Source organism: Bubalus bubalis, chromosome 7 (assembly GCF_019923935.1).
Source record: "Bubalus bubalis isolate 160015118507 breed Murrah chromosome 7, NDDB_SH_1, whole genome shotgun sequence".
Classification (NCBI taxonomy): domain Eukaryota; kingdom Metazoa; phylum Chordata; class Mammalia; order Artiodactyla; family Bovidae; genus Bubalus; species Bubalus bubalis.
The window spans coordinates 114,884,233-114,900,206 of NC_059163.1; the positions used below are offsets into that span (position 1 = coordinate 114,884,233).

The following is a 15,974-nucleotide window of genomic DNA, read 5'->3' on the forward strand; positions in this document are numbered from 1 at the left end:
AGCAAGCATACCTCCTTGGAGTGTTTGAGTGTCTCCTGTGGAGGTCCAGGTCAGAGGGATGACTTACAGATGGATTAATTTTTCTTTTGATTGCTAAAATCTTTTAAAATCTTCTTTGACTATAGTGGTAAAAAGTTCCTGTTGAATAGAATGTCATTATTTCCATCAGCGTGTTACAGAAGAAATTAAAGCCTAAGTACTTGATTACTTGTGTTGAACATTTTAAAGATAGCATTATGTTGCTAGATTATTCTTATTTTCTTTCCTCTTTTTGTGTTGAATCAGATTCGCTCAATTGAAGGCCAGTATGGCACACTTCAAGCATATGTGACTCCAAGAATTCAACCCAAAACATGTCAGGTCCGCCAGTACCATATCAAACCCCTTTCACTCCATCAAAGAACTCACTTTATTGATCATGACAGGTAGGACAAAGGGAGAGTTTATTTTCAGGATATTAAGTGATGCATATAAACTTGTTATTTTATTCTGGTAGCAAATTTGTACTTAAAAAAAAAATTAAATGCTATGTACAGATTTCCCCCGCTATCTGAAAGTAGGGCATTTTAATGAAACCTTTCATATGCCAAAATAGCATAAAGCAGAGATGCAGTTACCTTAGGACACATCTTGCTAATGGATGCTTAGACTCAATTGCAATAAAGCACAGATGCTCACAGAGCTCAGAGCTCTGCCGCCTGGTGCTCAGAGCTGAATGTAGCTCCTGGAGGAGGAGCTTGGTGGGCCTTTCTCGGTGCTGCTGGGGTGCGGGCTACTTCTCTAACAGCTCGCTGCAGAACAGATGCTGAGGCTATTTTTGCTTTGTACCTTTTTTTGTAAAAGCAAAAATCCTCTTTGGATTTTTTTTTTTTTTTGGTTACTGAAAATAGGTACTCATGTAGGCCTTACATAAAATCAAAGTGGCATAAAGTGAGCTTCCAAAAAGTGGGGGATACCTGTGTTAATATTTCTAATAGAGATGAGTCTTTGTCTTCTTTTAGAGGCTGATTTGAGCTGGGCTCTCCTTGGATTATAGTCTTATATATGTTCCTACATGACATTATGGAAATAATTTAATTCTCTGGGTTTTGGTTGTTTTTTTTAATCTGAAAATAAGGTTGGTGTGGAGATCTCAAAAGTTTCTTCTATTTTGTATTCTCTTAAAATTTTTCTGTACCTTTAATTTGATAAACTTGTATTTTCTTAACTATCCATTTGATTCATTTTACATTTATTTAATTTTCTTTACAAACTTTTATGTGTATGTGTGATTTGCAGGATAGAAATTTAATTCCATATCCTTGCAAAATAGAAGGTATCATTCCTTAACTTTCCTAGTGGCATGCAGCTAGTGTTTCAAACCCACATCTATCTGTCTTAAAACAGCCCAGTTCTTTGCTTTCACATTATGCTGATTTTTTTCCTTACCTTGTGTAAGTATGTTTTGTAGTTTGTATAGTAAAAATACTAGATGAACTTATTAAAAATGGAATTGACCTAAATAAACTGAATTTTTATTTGTAAAAGCATGTTATAATGAAAACAAGCTATTTATGTCATTTAACTGTTAAAGTACAGGTATAGCAAAATGTTATCTGATGGGTAAGATTAACCTGAGAAAAATTAAATGGCTGCTTTTATGTTTGTAACTACTGTTGCAAAATCCTGTTTTTTAATGTATTAAGTACATATAATACCTCTATGTATTCCCACACAAATATGTGCACTTCTATTAAATTGCAGACCCATGAATACATTGACTTTGACAGGCCAGTTCAGTTTTTCTGAACTTCACTCCTGGGTGGTTTTTTGCATGCCTGAAGTTCCTGAAAAACCTCCAGCAGGAGAATGTGTGACATTTTATTTTCAGAACACCTTCCTGGATACACAACTTGAAAGTACCTACAGGTAAATAAAACTTATTTGTGTTTCACACGTGTTTTTACATAAATGGAACTTCTAAATTTTCATATGTTTTAAGACAGTAATTTGCAAATAATATAATTTGAAAACTATACTGTTCAAGAGAATCTACTGAAAAGCAAGCGGGATTAAGAGAATAAAATGGCAACCCACTCCAGTGTTCTTGCCTGGAGAATACCAGGGATGGGGGAGCCTGGTGCGCTGCTGTCTATGGGATCGCACAGAGTCAGACATGACTGAAGCGACTTAGCAGCAGCAGCAGCAGCAATAAATATGAAAGATCAATATGTTTCCCATTCTCAACCCTAACCAGTTAGAAAACAAATTATTTTTTAAAAATGTTTCAGAGCAACAATAACAAAATATTCATAAAAATATGTGGGAATGCTCTTTTTTTAGAAATACATAGAACTTCATGAAGAAAACTTTAACATTTTATTGACGTCAAAGATTTGATTAAAGTGAAGACATTGTAAACATGCAAGTCCTTCCCAAACTGAAATGAACATTTATCCTAATTCCATTTTGAATTACAAGAAGAATGACCATTGAGTTTCTTTATGCAAAAATAAGAAATGGCTCAGAATTTGAAATCTTAGAACATGCAGGCTTTTGAAGCTACCGCATTATGAAGTGAAGGTCATCATTCTCTAACACTCTTCCTCCAGCTCACAGTTGCCCTCCTGCCCTGTTCACTGTCACTCCCTCACATAGGCCTCCCTACTTTCTGTTTCTGAATATAGTGGAGGCCAGAATTTTCTTCTCTGTTCTTTTTCAGAATGTGTTGGATAAGGCTGATTTCTCTGTAATCTGCTTTGACCTTGTACCCTTATACTTTTTCTCATTTCTCTCACAGCTATAGGTTGGTATTGTCTGTTTGATCTTTTGTTTTTATTTTAATTTTGTTGTTTGGAGGGGAGAGGGCTTCTTATCTTCCCTCTGTTTCTGTCTCTTGATTGTTTCCCTGAGCAGTTTACTGAGGTATTCTACTTCCTGCTTTCTAGCTGAGACTTTACCACACTAAGTTCAGCAAACAGCAGTGAACACGTAATTTTACCTTTGAATATAGCCTTTGGGACCAAGAACTCTACAGAAATCTAGTTGGTTTTATTTTTTATATATATTTATTTCCCCAAATCTTGCTTATATAATTGGTTTTAGCATCAGTTCTGAGGGACCATTTCGCTGTACCCTCCAGGGGATCTTATCTGTGTCTAAGCCTAGAATCATGACTTCTGTTTTGGAGTATGACAGCGAACCTCACACTTTAATCATAGTAGACAATTTGACAGGCCCCTGGCATGTTATATATTTTTAAAATAGCACATCTTTGCTTTTTATCATTCTGTAGCCTTAAATATCCTTTTCTTAACAGTCAAAACTCTGCTTATCTTTGAAGGTCCAACTCAGTAGCTACATTTTTGAAGTTTTCCTGGATGCTCTTTGTTCCTGTAGCATTTTATTCTTACCTGTCTTAGATTTTTATTGTTACTTGTTTGAAGTATGTAATAATTTTTATGCAAGCTAGTCTCTAAACCAGATTGTAAGCTTCTGGGCAGAGTTTCTTTCTTTATTATTTTTGTTTGTATCCTCATGTGTCTAACACATGGCTTTTGAGCATAGTGTTGTTCAGTCGTTAAGTCGTGTTCAACTCCTTTGCAACCCCATGGACTGCACTTGGCCAGCCTCCTCTGTCCATGGGGATTCTCCAGGCAAGAATACTGGAGTGGGTAGCCATGTCCTCCAGGGAATCATCCCAACCCAAGGATCTAACCCAGGTCTCCTGCATTGTAGGCGGATTCTTTACCACTGAGCCAGCTGGGAAGCCCCTTGGACATAGTGGTACACTCAATAAATGTTTTTTGGGTACCTGATTAAGAAATATATATTGAAGAAGTATAGAAGTATATACTTTGGAGACAGACATACTTAGATTTGAATCTGAGTCTGTGACTCGCCAGCTATTCGACCTTAGCTATATTACTTTCTGAGTTTCAGTTTCTTTTCTGAGGAATGGAAATAATAGCACTTACTTCACTGAATTGTAATGCTTAAAGGAAGATAAACTGTGTAAGTCATTCTACAGTGCCAGGTACCGTATATGTATTTAATGTGAAATTTCATTAAAGTTGAAGACTAGTGGGAAAAAAATCTCATCATTTCTAAAATATAATTGGGATCAAAATAAGTGTGTATTATTAATCTTTCTAGAAAAAAAGAATTCGCATTTGTCTACAGTTAGTCAATATGAAACCAAATAAAAAGGCCACATTGAATACGTAAAGATAGTATATATTAATTAGGAAAATTTTGGTCGTCATAAAAAGGAACCAAATGTAAGCAGGCTTAACCAAATAAAAGGAATTTATCAGCTTGTATAACTAAGTAGTCTGCTTCAGACACAACTGGATCAGAAGCTTAACTGATCCCTTTAACCCTCTCCATTCTAAGACTTCATCACTTTTCATTGCTCAACTCTGATTCTGTCTGCTCTTGGTTTTCCTGTGTGGTGCCATGGGGGCCAACAACACCTCCATCCAGCTTTGTGTCTTTTCAGCTACCATAGCCTTGCCTTGCCACTAGTTCCAATAAAAGCCCCACGATTGATTATCATAGTTAAAACATGAACCACTGTGGTCATGAAGCACACTGGTAAAAGCTTCTTCCTAAAGTCCCAGAAATAGGGTTGAGGCCAATGAAACTATGAGGAGGGGAGAGAGAAAAAGAGAGAGAGAGGACAAAGGGGTTCCCTAAAGAAAAAGAAGGGTCCTGTGATTATAGATGTTACTCTTAGGTTTGATATTTAAGGATGAAGCATGGAGTCATGCTGTTAATCTATATGTTACATAAGAACTGATATGAAAGTAAGTAGTTCTAAATGTATTTTATATATATCAGGTATTAGCTATTAGAAATTTTATTAGTGAAAATGAATAAAAAAGTTTTAAGTGAAGGACTTAAATTGTCATATCTTTAGGAGGCATATGTCTAACATCTTGTACTCAGTTTTACAAGTATGTTTAGAACTTGAATTACTACAACAGTAGTAGTTTATATGTTTAAATATGCTTTACATTAATAGTGAGATGTGTATATAAAGAAATTTAAAATTAAATGAAGTCTAAACACAAGGTTCTAGTCACAAGATATGTGTTTACGGGACATATTTATTGGATGTACTTCCTTCTAAAACTGTTTCTTTAAAAATATTAATTTTATAGAAAAGGCGAAGGAGTTTTTAAATCTGACAACATTTCTACTATATCCATCCTAAAAGATGTGCTCTCTAAAGAAGCTACAAAAAGGAAAATTAACCTCAACATATCTTATGGTAAAAGAAAAGCATAAAAAGAATCATTCTTTCTGTTTTGGGGGGGCAGGGTTGTTGTTACAATAAGAATGTTCCTGATCAAAGTGACTTATCTAATTGTCCCTGCCTCAACTTCTTCTAGAGATAAATGAAATATCAGTCAAACACACATTAAAGCTAATCCACCCAAAGCTGGAGTACCAGTTGCTTTTGGCTAAGAAAGTGCAGTTAATTGATGCTTTAAAAGTAAGTATGTCTGCCATGGATTCATGATTATTATTTTATTGTGATCGGATTTCTAAAATGGTAAAGAACCTAAATTTTTTTACTTTAAGTCCACTTTACACTGGACTGAATTTTGAAATTAAGGTGCTTTTATTTTTTATTTTAAATAAGGAATTGCAGGTTCATGAGGGAAACACAAACTTTCTGATACCAGAATATCGCTGTATTCTAGAAGAGGCAGATCACCTACAGGAAGAATACAAAAAGCAACCTGCACATCTTGAAAGACTCTATGGTTAGTGGACTATTCTACCATACCTTGTCATATTCTTTTCTATTGGCTGTTTGCAAAGGATCACATGAGGGAAGCTAGGCGGAAGGAGATAGGCAAAGATTACAGCAGTCATGACTGAAACAGTAACAGCCAGTGTACTGCACAGTGTATTTTGTCGAGTTGGTTTTAATGTTTAATATTTTTACTTGATAATATACAAGTAAACATTAACAAATGAAGTAAATGTAATGCAATTAATTTATATATATGAAGAAACCTGGTATGATACCTTATGAAACATTATAATTTAGGCTATATTACATACAAATAATTTTCAGTTTTCATTGCTATTTTGAAATATCAAAATACAGCATTTAATATTTTTATGCAAAATTGAATAAGGGTTATATATATGTTGTGTCAATTTATAGTCTAAAATTCATTTTGCTTTGGTGGCAAGAAGTTGAGTGTTTCACAGTATATTGAAAAAGCAAGAGCAAGAGGGAGATGTGAGGAGGCAGAGAGAGAGGAAGGAAAGAACAGCTTAAGGAAATTTTTTTTTCAATCTTTACAGAAGACCTAATATGCATAGTATACCTATTTATTTATACATCTTTATAATCAGGTGGGATATTTAATCCTTACAACAGTGCTGCGAGATAGATGGTGCTGTCTCTGTTTTTCACATTTTTTAAAACTGAAATCTGAACTTAAGAATTTGCCACATAAATAGCTAGTAGCAAAGCCTTCATTAAGACCTCCTTGCCCCAAGATGCATGCTTTTTGCACTGTGCCAAGTCTTCTATGGAGTCAATTGGTTTTATTTTATGCCCAAAGACTTGCTCACAAGCTATAACAATAATATCCGATATCTTAATATTTACCATGTGGCAAGCACATGATCTTTTATCCTCATAATAACCTAGAAGATGGGTGGTACAGAACTGCCATCTCTTATCACCAATTTTGCAGTCCAGAAAGCTTTGAAATCAAAAGCTTTTTTTGATAAATCATTTGGCAATAAATCTAACTTGATCTGAATTAATAACAGAACCTCACATAAACTGCTATGAGGTTTTTTTAAATTCCACTTAGTGTGAATATTCATACATTTTGTTGCAGAAATGTTGTTTTGTTGTCAGATGCTGCCACTTACTTTCCATGAGTATTATGCCATACATATGGTATATTCCTTTATTATCTTACTAAAATATGAAAAACTATGAAACACAACTTAGAGGCTTTAGATAAAGGCTTTGACAGCTTGAATTATTTCTACTATACATATGTCCATATCTTTGAATCTAGAAATATTTGTCTTCAAGTCAAATCCTAAGAATTTTACTTCAAATAAAACTGTAAGGAACAAAATCTGTCTACACTATGTCAAAATGGTCAAACTGGTGGGGAAATAAAGAAAACCACTTGTAATTTTATATATACTGATAGGAATTCAAAACTGGCCAGCAGTTGATTGTCTGAACTAATAGCTTGTAACCAGTTGTTAAGAGAGTTATTAGCCAAGTGATTTATATTTTGAAATTTGCCATAAAATCCCCCCCAAATAAATATTTTTTAATGCACCGATCCTTTTAGGTGTGTATGTTAAACAATAGAAATTACAGGTGCTAAGAAATTCTCAAGCAATCACTTTCATTAAATAATGTATGGTTAATAGAATTAATCAATGACAGAAAATTATCCTTTTTTCTTTGTAGGCATGATCACCGATCTTTTCATAGATAAGTTCAAGTTTAAAGGCACCAATGTAAAAACCAAAGTGCCTCTTTTACTGGAAATTCTGGACAGTTATGACCAAAATGCACTGATTGCTTTCTTTGATGCTGCATGAAATATAAACAAGGTAAAGTTCCAAAGAAGTTGTCCATTTAAATAAAAATTGTTAAAATAGAATTACAAGCTAACTGTACATACTTTTATTTCAAGTGCTTTTTAATACTGTCTAAATATAAATGAAGTATGACTTGTTTTTTGTAGCGGTTTTTTTTTTTGACAAATGTAATTTTTTTAAAGTAAAGAGAATTTTTATTTTTTAAAAAATGGAATATTATAACAGATTTTAATGATTTTTTTTTTCAAGAGGCTGTTTTAACTTTCAAATCAAAAAATATTGTTTAGAAAATAGACACATTTAAATTTTTAACAAGCTAACACATATGTATAAACTGCTTTACAGTTTTCAAAATGTATGTACATATGTGACCTCAAGTGATCTTCACAGTATGTTGATTATTTTGTCAAATCACAGAAGAAAACTGATTCTCAGTGAGATTGTGTTTAAGAGGACATGCTGTTATTTCATGAATGTGGGACCCAAGTTCTGGTGCCTCAGTTATGTTTTGGTTACTATGTGTGTTGTCAACTAGGTGATATAACCTATAAATTTTTTTTCTAGGAATTGAGATTGATTTACAACTGATTTTGCTGTTGCTTGGTAATGTTTTGTGGCTCCTACTCAGTTTGTTAAATACTTGGGTTGGCTCATTGCTTTAAATTGTGGCCAGGGAAATCAGACCTTGCACAGACTGGGGGGATTTTGTACTACATATGAATAGTACAGAAATAGTGATGGCTTCTTAGATTTTCCTGCACTAATAAATACTAATTTCCTTTTTTATCATATATGGAGGGAAATATAACTTTAAGACTATGGAAGTCATCAATCTTAATTCATATTTATTCTTATTCAGGTGAATATTATACTTAAGATTGTGCTATTTAAAGTGGCATAAGGATTATAATAGAAAATAAACTATTTGTGTTTTCAAGAAGGGCACACTTATTAATTTGTTGGAAAACAACAATGCTCCTCAATTATATACCATTATATTTATTAGTTATGTGCAAGCCTTGTTGTATATTAAATGTGAAAATTTGTTAAAGGCATGTATTTCTATCAGTTTTATTTTAATAAGGTCATATTGTTTTTACTATATTTAAACAACCTTCATTTCTAAATGGAACACAATTATATTTGCTGCTGCTGCTGCTGCTGCTAAGTCGCTTCAGTCGTGTCCTACTCTGTGCAACCCCATAGACGGCCGCCCACCAGGCTCCCCCGTCCCTGGGATTCTCCAGGCAAGAATACTGAGTGGGTTGCCATTTCCTTCCCCAATGCATGAAAGTGAAAAGTCAAAGTGAAGTCGCTCAGTTGTGTTCGACTCTAGCGAACTCATGGACTGCAGCCTACCAGGCTCCTCCGTCCATGGGATTTTCCAGGCAAGAGTACTGGAGTGGGGTGCCATTGCCTTCGCAATTATATCTAGGTCACTGGAATTTCACTCCGTGCTTTTTGTTGGCTGCCATACCTTGGGGGAAAAAAAAGAGATAAAAGTTAATGGCTGTCTAGTTGAATTTCTTGTATATTAGTTTGTTACGTATATCAACAGTAATTCAAGGTGGCAGTTTAATTGCATCTTCATGAAGAAAAATAAAAAGGATAAGACTGAAGAAGCACGAAAATGGTAAGAGGACACTAGTCATCCACTTGAGTATCAATTACATAAGCAGCATGTGAAATGATTAATGCACGTTAATACTAATGAGAACTTATGACGTGTAGATATTATCATCCCAGTTAACCAATAGGAAAACTGAGAATCAGAACATTGAGTAACTTGAACAAGACTACCAGGCCAATATGGCCGGATCCGATTTTAGACCTTGAGAAACTTCAGTCAAGCTAACTGGAGGTCCTAAGGCTAAAGGCCGGGTGGTGATGGTGTGATCTTTAAGTGATGTTTGACTCTGCGACCCCATGGACTAAGCCGTCAGGCTCTATGTACGGCCCACTAATAATTGCTAAAGTGTAATTCACTTTGTACTAGCGGCCGCCCCTACCCTAAGACAGGAACCGCTTAGCGGCGGTATTTAAAGCCACCATAAGCCTAGGCCCCGCCTTCCCGCCCGGCGCAGGCGTCCTTCCTTCTGCCGCCGTTCGCTGTTTCTTCGTCCCGCTCCGCCCCTGTTCGGGTGCCTTCGCAGCCGCCTTCATTCGCCTGCGACCGCGGCGCCCCTAGTGACGTCACAAGGACCGGCACCTTTCATTGGCCCATTTCAATAGTCGCGGGATACTTGAACTGGGGGAACAGCCGCCGCTCCGGCGGGCTGCTCGCTTCATTTCGGGGGCGTCCTTGTCCTTCCACGCCCGGCAGTTCCTGCCTCCGCCTTTCTCAGTCTTCTCGGTCCTACACGGTCCCGAGCGGACGGGCAGGCTGGCTCGGGCTGCGGCGGGCGGGTACGGCTGGAGTGTTCCTCGGCTGGTCGGCGGGACGCAGTGCACGCTGCTTGGCGCCGGGCTGATCCCGCCGCGCCGCCGGGAGCAGTGATGTTGGGCAGCTCCGCGCACGGGCCTGCGGCCCGCGAGGCGGGTTCGGCGGTAACATTGCAGCAGACGGCGTTCCAGGAGGACCAGGAGAACGTCAACCCCGAGAAGGCGGCGCCCGCCCAGCAGCCCCGAACCCGGGCTGGGCTGGCGGTACTGAGGGCCGGGAACTCGCGGGGTCCAGCTCCCCAGAGGCCTAAGACGCGACGGGTAAAGCAATGAACGATATCCTCAGGAGGGAGGGCCGAGCCGGGGTTTTGCACGGGTTTAGCCGGCAGAGGAGAATGGCGAGAAAGCATTCCCTGGGCTTTTCGCGGGAGGCCAGGATCTGGAGTCCCTTGATCCCTGGGTTTCTAGAGTGTAGGACGCCACATTACTCCCATTAGTTACTCTCCCATACTGTCCCTGACAGCGCTATGCGTTCATGCTGCCTCTCAGCTTTCCATTGGGAGTATTTTTCCATAGATAATGGAATCAAACCAAGCCCCACAACGTTGAGTATGATATTTGCCCGCCTCCGCGCCTTTCTGCTTTAAACCCCAGGTACTACTCCGACCTTATTCGTCTTCCCCGTATGGGTCAAGAAACTACCTCTACTTTGGGCAAAAGTATAAAAAATACTTTGCTTTTGGTCAATTCCGCCATCTTACTGAATTTGCTCTGTTGCTCCACCCTGGGGTGAAAAAGGAAAACCACTTTTGTTTTTTGCCATCTCTGTTAAATTTGGCATCTTTCGGCCTGCCACTCCAGCCATCTCTGGCCTAGTTTTGCGTAATTCCATTTGGTGTGACTCTGAAATCTTTGGTGTCACAGGAATGCCTATGACAAATTGAAGCATCTCTTCTTTCTCCAGCTACTCAAATTTCCTTGCCTGAACTTTGCCCCCAGAAGTTTTAATTTTCCTGATAGAGGATTTGGGACTATACTCAGCAGTATAAGGGGATGAAAGTAAAATTCTACTTAATAGGCTCAAAGCAGTTAATTATTTCATTGTAGGTTGCACCTCTTAAGGATCTTCCTATAAATGATGAATATGTCCCTGTTCCTCCCTGGAAAGCAAACAATAAACAGCCTGCATTTACCATTCATGTGGATGAAGCAGAAGAAGAGATTCAAAAGAGGCCAACTGAATCTAAAAAATCAGAAAGTGAAGATGTCTTGGCCTTTAATTCAGCTGTTACTTTACCAGGACCAAGAAAGCCACTGGCACCTCTTGATTACCCAATGGATGGTAGTTTTGGTAAGTTTTAAAGAAAACTTGAATAAATATAATTATTAAATGGGTTGGATTAATATTTTCCTTCTAAGACATTTTACCTGAGCCTTACTACATTATGAGTTAGGCATAATATAACAAGTTTAGAAAGGGTGTGACTTACCTCAGGCCTCACAGCTAATCCGTGACCTGGTGACCTCCAAAAAGATTCCAATCCCATGCTCCTTCTGGTACACTGCTAGTCACATCAATTTCATTAGATCCCAAAGACTTAATTCAGAGAAGGCGATGGCACCCCACTCCAGTACTCTTGCCTGGAAAATCCCATGGATGGAGGAGTCTGGTAGGCTGCAGTCCATGGGGTCGCGAAGAGTCAGACACAACTGAGTGACTTCACTTTCACTTTTCACTTTCATGCATTGGAGAAGGACATGGCAACCCACCCCAGTGTTCTTGCCTGGAGAATCCCAGGGATGGGGAGCCTGGTAGGCTGCCATCTATGGGGTCTCACAGAGTCGAACACGACTGAAGCGACTTAGCAAAAAAAAAAAAGACTTAACTGACCCTTGAAATATTTGCTTGGTTGGGAGAATATATTTCAGTTAAGACTAACTTTGTTCATACCATTTCAGAGAATGCCATCTGAGGATGCAGCTTTAAATATTAAGATAGCCAACATCCCGTCCAGCTCTAAAATTTGTTTCTGTAAAACCTGAGTGATTGTCTGATATCAGAAAGACAGCTGTCTTCCTGTGAGTCAGAGTAACTGCTATGGACAGCTCTGTCTGCAGTTTGTGCTGCTTTACCGTCAGGCTATGGGTTCACTGGACAGCTCACTGAATTCAGTATCAGTTTTAGTTATAAATGAGAGGTATAGCAGAGAAGTACTTTGGAAATACAGTAATTTGTGTATTATTTAAAATTCACAGCAAATTTTAACCTCAAAGTAAACTTTGAGCTGAAATAATAATGGATGACATTCATTGCCTCCAAAGATAAATTTACCAATCACCCATTGATTGCACTGTTAATATGTTTGAACTGCCCATGACAAATCTGATTTCCTCTTTAGCACACTTGTTAGCCCTGCTTCTAATTGTTGCCTGGATTATGCTTTGCAAATGTTAGACTTTGGGGTCTGCAAACTCTCTTATGACAAATCCTAGATATTATCTCAAGAGTTTGGATTTTAACCTTGTTCTAACAGAACCACTGTCTTCCTATCATGTGAGGTGAATGATGGTTTAACTTAATAACCTGCTCCTCATTTTCCTGTTAATGGTCTAATGATATTTTAATTAAAATCATTCCAAAACTAAGTAGACAGAGGTACTAAAATGAGAGTTAAATCTTCTATGTATTTTGTTATAAAAAGCTCTTTTAGTCGGATGAAATAAGCTCATTGGTAGAATGGGACTCCTTACAAGGGACAATCATTTTTAGCTCTTAAGTCAAAAACTAAGTGAACTTAACTGTACTTTTGATTTGTCCCAGAGTCTCCACATACTATGGAAATGTCAGTTGTATTGGAAGATGAAAAGCCAGTGAGTGTTAATGAAGTACCAGACTACCATGAGGACATTCACACGTACCTTAGGGAAATGGAGGTAACTGCTCCCTGAATTTACTCTTTACACTGCTGTTTATTTACTGTGGGGAAATGAAATTAAGATGATGTTTTTAAATTTTTTAACTGCCAGTTAATTACTGTAATCATAAATAAGTTTCTAGCATGTAGCTAGTATCTGTTAATGATAGAATTTCTAACTGCAATTTTAACACTCAACAGGTTAAATGTAAGCCTAAAGTGGGTTACATGAAGAAACAGCCAGACATTACTAACAGTATGAGGGCTATCCTTGTGGACTGGTTAGTTGAAGTAGGAGAAGAATATAAACTGCAGAACGAGACCCTGCATTTGGCTGTGAACTACATTGATAGGTTTCTTTCATCCATGTCTGTGTTGAGAGGAAAACTTCAACTTGTGGGCACTGCTGCTATGCTTTTAGCCTCGTAAGTCCAACTTGGTTCATTGGGTTAAAAGTGATTAGTATTTTTCTGTGTAGGTTAGAATTGTGATTTAAAATACATATATTTGGCAAGTGTGATGTTTTAACATATAACACAAACCAGGACTCACAACTACTTTAGGGGTGATAGTGTAGATGAAACTATAAATTTAGGACATTAATTTGCCTAAATAGGTCTTTCAGGGCACTCGAACCTACAGACTGGCAAGATTTTAACACACTAGGACTAGGTTACAAACAAAGTATGGTTCCTTCCACAGAAAAGTACCTTCTGTTAAATAAGCAAAAGCTTACCTTTTCCCCATTAAGATATGAAAACTAAAATATAAACCATTTCTAAGGAAATTTCCTACATTTTTAATTATTTGATGACCTTGCTCCCATCTTGGGAAGTCAGTCTCTCATTTCCTTGGAATGAGATGTCTTCAGTGGAAGACATATATATATATGGGGCTTTTAATTAGCATTTATCCAGTTTCAGCTAAAAATGGTCAAGTATCAGTGGAAACAAGCAACTGGTTTCAGATTCATTCCATTGATTCTGCTTAAGGGATTTCAAGTTGGGATAAACAAGCTTGCTTTTCTTTTAGAAGGACTAATTACTTCTTTCATTGTAGAAAGTTTGAAGAAATATACCCGCCAGAAGTAGCAGAGTTTGTATACATTACAGATGACACTTATACCAAGAAACAAGTTCTAAGGATGGAACACCTAGTCTTGAAAGTCCTGGCTTTTGACTTAGCTGCACCAACAATAAATCAGTTTCTTACCCAGTACTTTCTGCATCAGCAGCCTGCAAACTGCAAAGTTGAAAGTTTAGCAATGGTAAGTTCTTTTCATTCTGTTGAATGAAGATTCTGAGGTCACAAATGGGGCAAGCTCTAGTTTCATTATACAGTCTTGGCCAAGGAATCTAGTATTCTAGGACAGATGAGTGCTGCAGCACGAGAGCACGCCCATCACTCGCAAAGGATAATGTAAACTGGGAAAGCATTGGGGACATGAGAATGGAAAATAAGTGGTAGCCAGAAGGGTTGTTCTAAAGGCTAGAGGAAAAATACAGGATGAAAATGAAGCAAAACAATGCAGTAGTGGATATATTTAAAGATGTGACTGAAAATTTTTATATGGTTGCTATACAGCCAGTCTTAAAAGACAGGAAAAAATTAGGTCAGAAAGGGAGGAGTTGAGGTTTGAATTCCAGAGCTCTTATGATCATAAAGTTATTTACTTTTTCATTCCAGTTTTTGGGAGAGTTAAGTTTGATAGATGCTGACCCATATCTAAAGTATTTGCCGTCAGTTATCGCTGCAGCGGCCTTTCATTTAGCACTCTACACAGTCACAGGACAAAGCTGGGTATGTATTACAACATCTTCACACGTCTATTTTGTGATTTTAAATGCCTGTGCCAGATAAGTAACTGTCCTAGACAATTGATAGTTGTCTAAATGTACTGAACTGGAAGAGTTGTTCAACCATCTACTTTGTTTAAAGCGTCCTGTCTTAGAAAGCTTAGTTAATACTTGGATTTGAAAGATGTGCTTAAAGAATTTGGGCGACAAGGCCTGCCACTGGCAGGGAAAATCGTAAAAATTGAAGTCAGCAAAAAGGAGCTTAAGAAAACTGGAAAATGTTCAGTTTAGTTGCTCAGTCGTGTCTGACTCCTTGTGACCCTGTGGCCTGTAGCATGCCAGGCTTCCCTGTCCACCACTGGAGGTGTTAAATACTGAAGTTTAACAAAACTCAAGCTTCATGCCAACTACTAACTTGTGTTTAGTGTCTGTTACAAAAACAAAGTCCAGTGGTTTTCTCCTCCCTCCTGCAGCCTGAATCATTAGTACAGAAGACTGGATATACTCTGGAAACTCTAAAGCCTTGTCTCCTGGACCTTCACCAGACCTACCTCAGAGCACCACAGCACGCACAACAGTCAATAAGAGAGAAGTACAAAAATTCAAAGTAAGAATTAACAGCAGTAAATATTACCCAAGTTTGCTTGTCCAGGCTGTCCTACAGTTCAGAGTTCCTTAATATTTTAACTTTTATTATTTAAGCAACTGCTCTCTTAGCAGCCATGTGTTTTGAGCTTTCTGTCCTATATTTGAGGGAGAAGAGGGGAGAGGAACAGGGCATGAGTACATGTTTGGGGGACCAGACTGGTTTTGCAAATATTAAATCAAGTAGGCAGAAATTTGTAAGTTCCTGGTATGTGTATAATTCCATGATCTGCTTCACCCAATGAATGCTTACTAAAAATGGATTTTTTTTTTCCTACTTACAGGTATCATGGTGTTTCTCTCCTCAACCCACCAGAGACACTAAATGTGTAACAGTGAAAAGACTGCCTTTGTTTTCTAAGATGTAAATCACTCAAAGTATATGGTGTACAGATTTTATCTTAGGTTTTAATTTTACAATCATTTCTGAATACAGAAGCTTATGGTCCAGTACAAATTATGGTATCTATTACTTTTTAAATGGTTTTAATTTGTATATCTTTTGTAAATGTAACTATCTTAGATATTTGGCTAATTATAAGTGGTTTCTGTTAAAGTATTAATGATGTCAGCTGTCAGGATAATAATTAATAAATTGATTTGGAAAATCTGGTTTGTAAGTCAAATTTAATTTGAAGTAAAAGTTTGACTT

The 15,974-nt window shown here is 37.5% G+C and overlaps 2 protein-coding genes across 3 annotated transcripts in view; both read left to right on the forward strand.

Annotated features, from left to right (window-relative positions):
• BBS7 (Bardet-Biedl syndrome 7) overlaps nt 1-8,635 on the forward strand; it is a 38,961-nt gene extending 30,326 nt beyond the window's left edge. Inside the window, exons 14-20 of one of the 2 annotated variants that reach the window (XM_044946256.2) lie at nt 286-425; nt 1,744-1,908; nt 5,145-5,254; nt 5,376-5,479; nt 5,630-5,753; nt 7,451-7,596; nt 8,149-8,635. In XM_044946256.2, the coding sequence (XP_044802191.2) occupies nt 286-425; nt 1,744-1,908; nt 5,145-5,254; nt 5,376-5,479; nt 5,630-5,753; nt 7,451-7,584 (777 nt within the window). In that variant the 3' untranslated portion in view covers nt 7,585-7,596; nt 8,149-8,635. Of the gene's footprint in view, nt 1-285; nt 426-1,743; nt 1,909-5,144; nt 5,255-5,375; nt 5,480-5,629; nt 5,754-7,450 lie in introns of both variants that reach the window. The other variant, XM_006054435.4, reaches the window with a different exon arrangement.
• A 1,172-nt stretch (nt 8,636-9,807) lies between these two features.
• Nucleotides 9,808-15,930, forward strand: CCNA2 (cyclin A2). Its single transcript, XM_025290444.3, has 8 exons — nt 9,808-10,287; nt 11,074-11,317; nt 12,788-12,900; nt 13,083-13,306; nt 13,941-14,148; nt 14,568-14,681; nt 15,151-15,284; nt 15,607-15,930. Exons 1-8 carry the CDS (start codon nt 10,081-10,083, stop codon nt 15,653-15,655), a joined length of 1,293 nt encoding a protein of 430 aa, XP_025146229.1. The 5' UTR covers nt 9,808-10,080; the 3' UTR covers nt 15,656-15,930.
• Nucleotides 15,931-15,974: the final 44 nt, after the last annotated feature.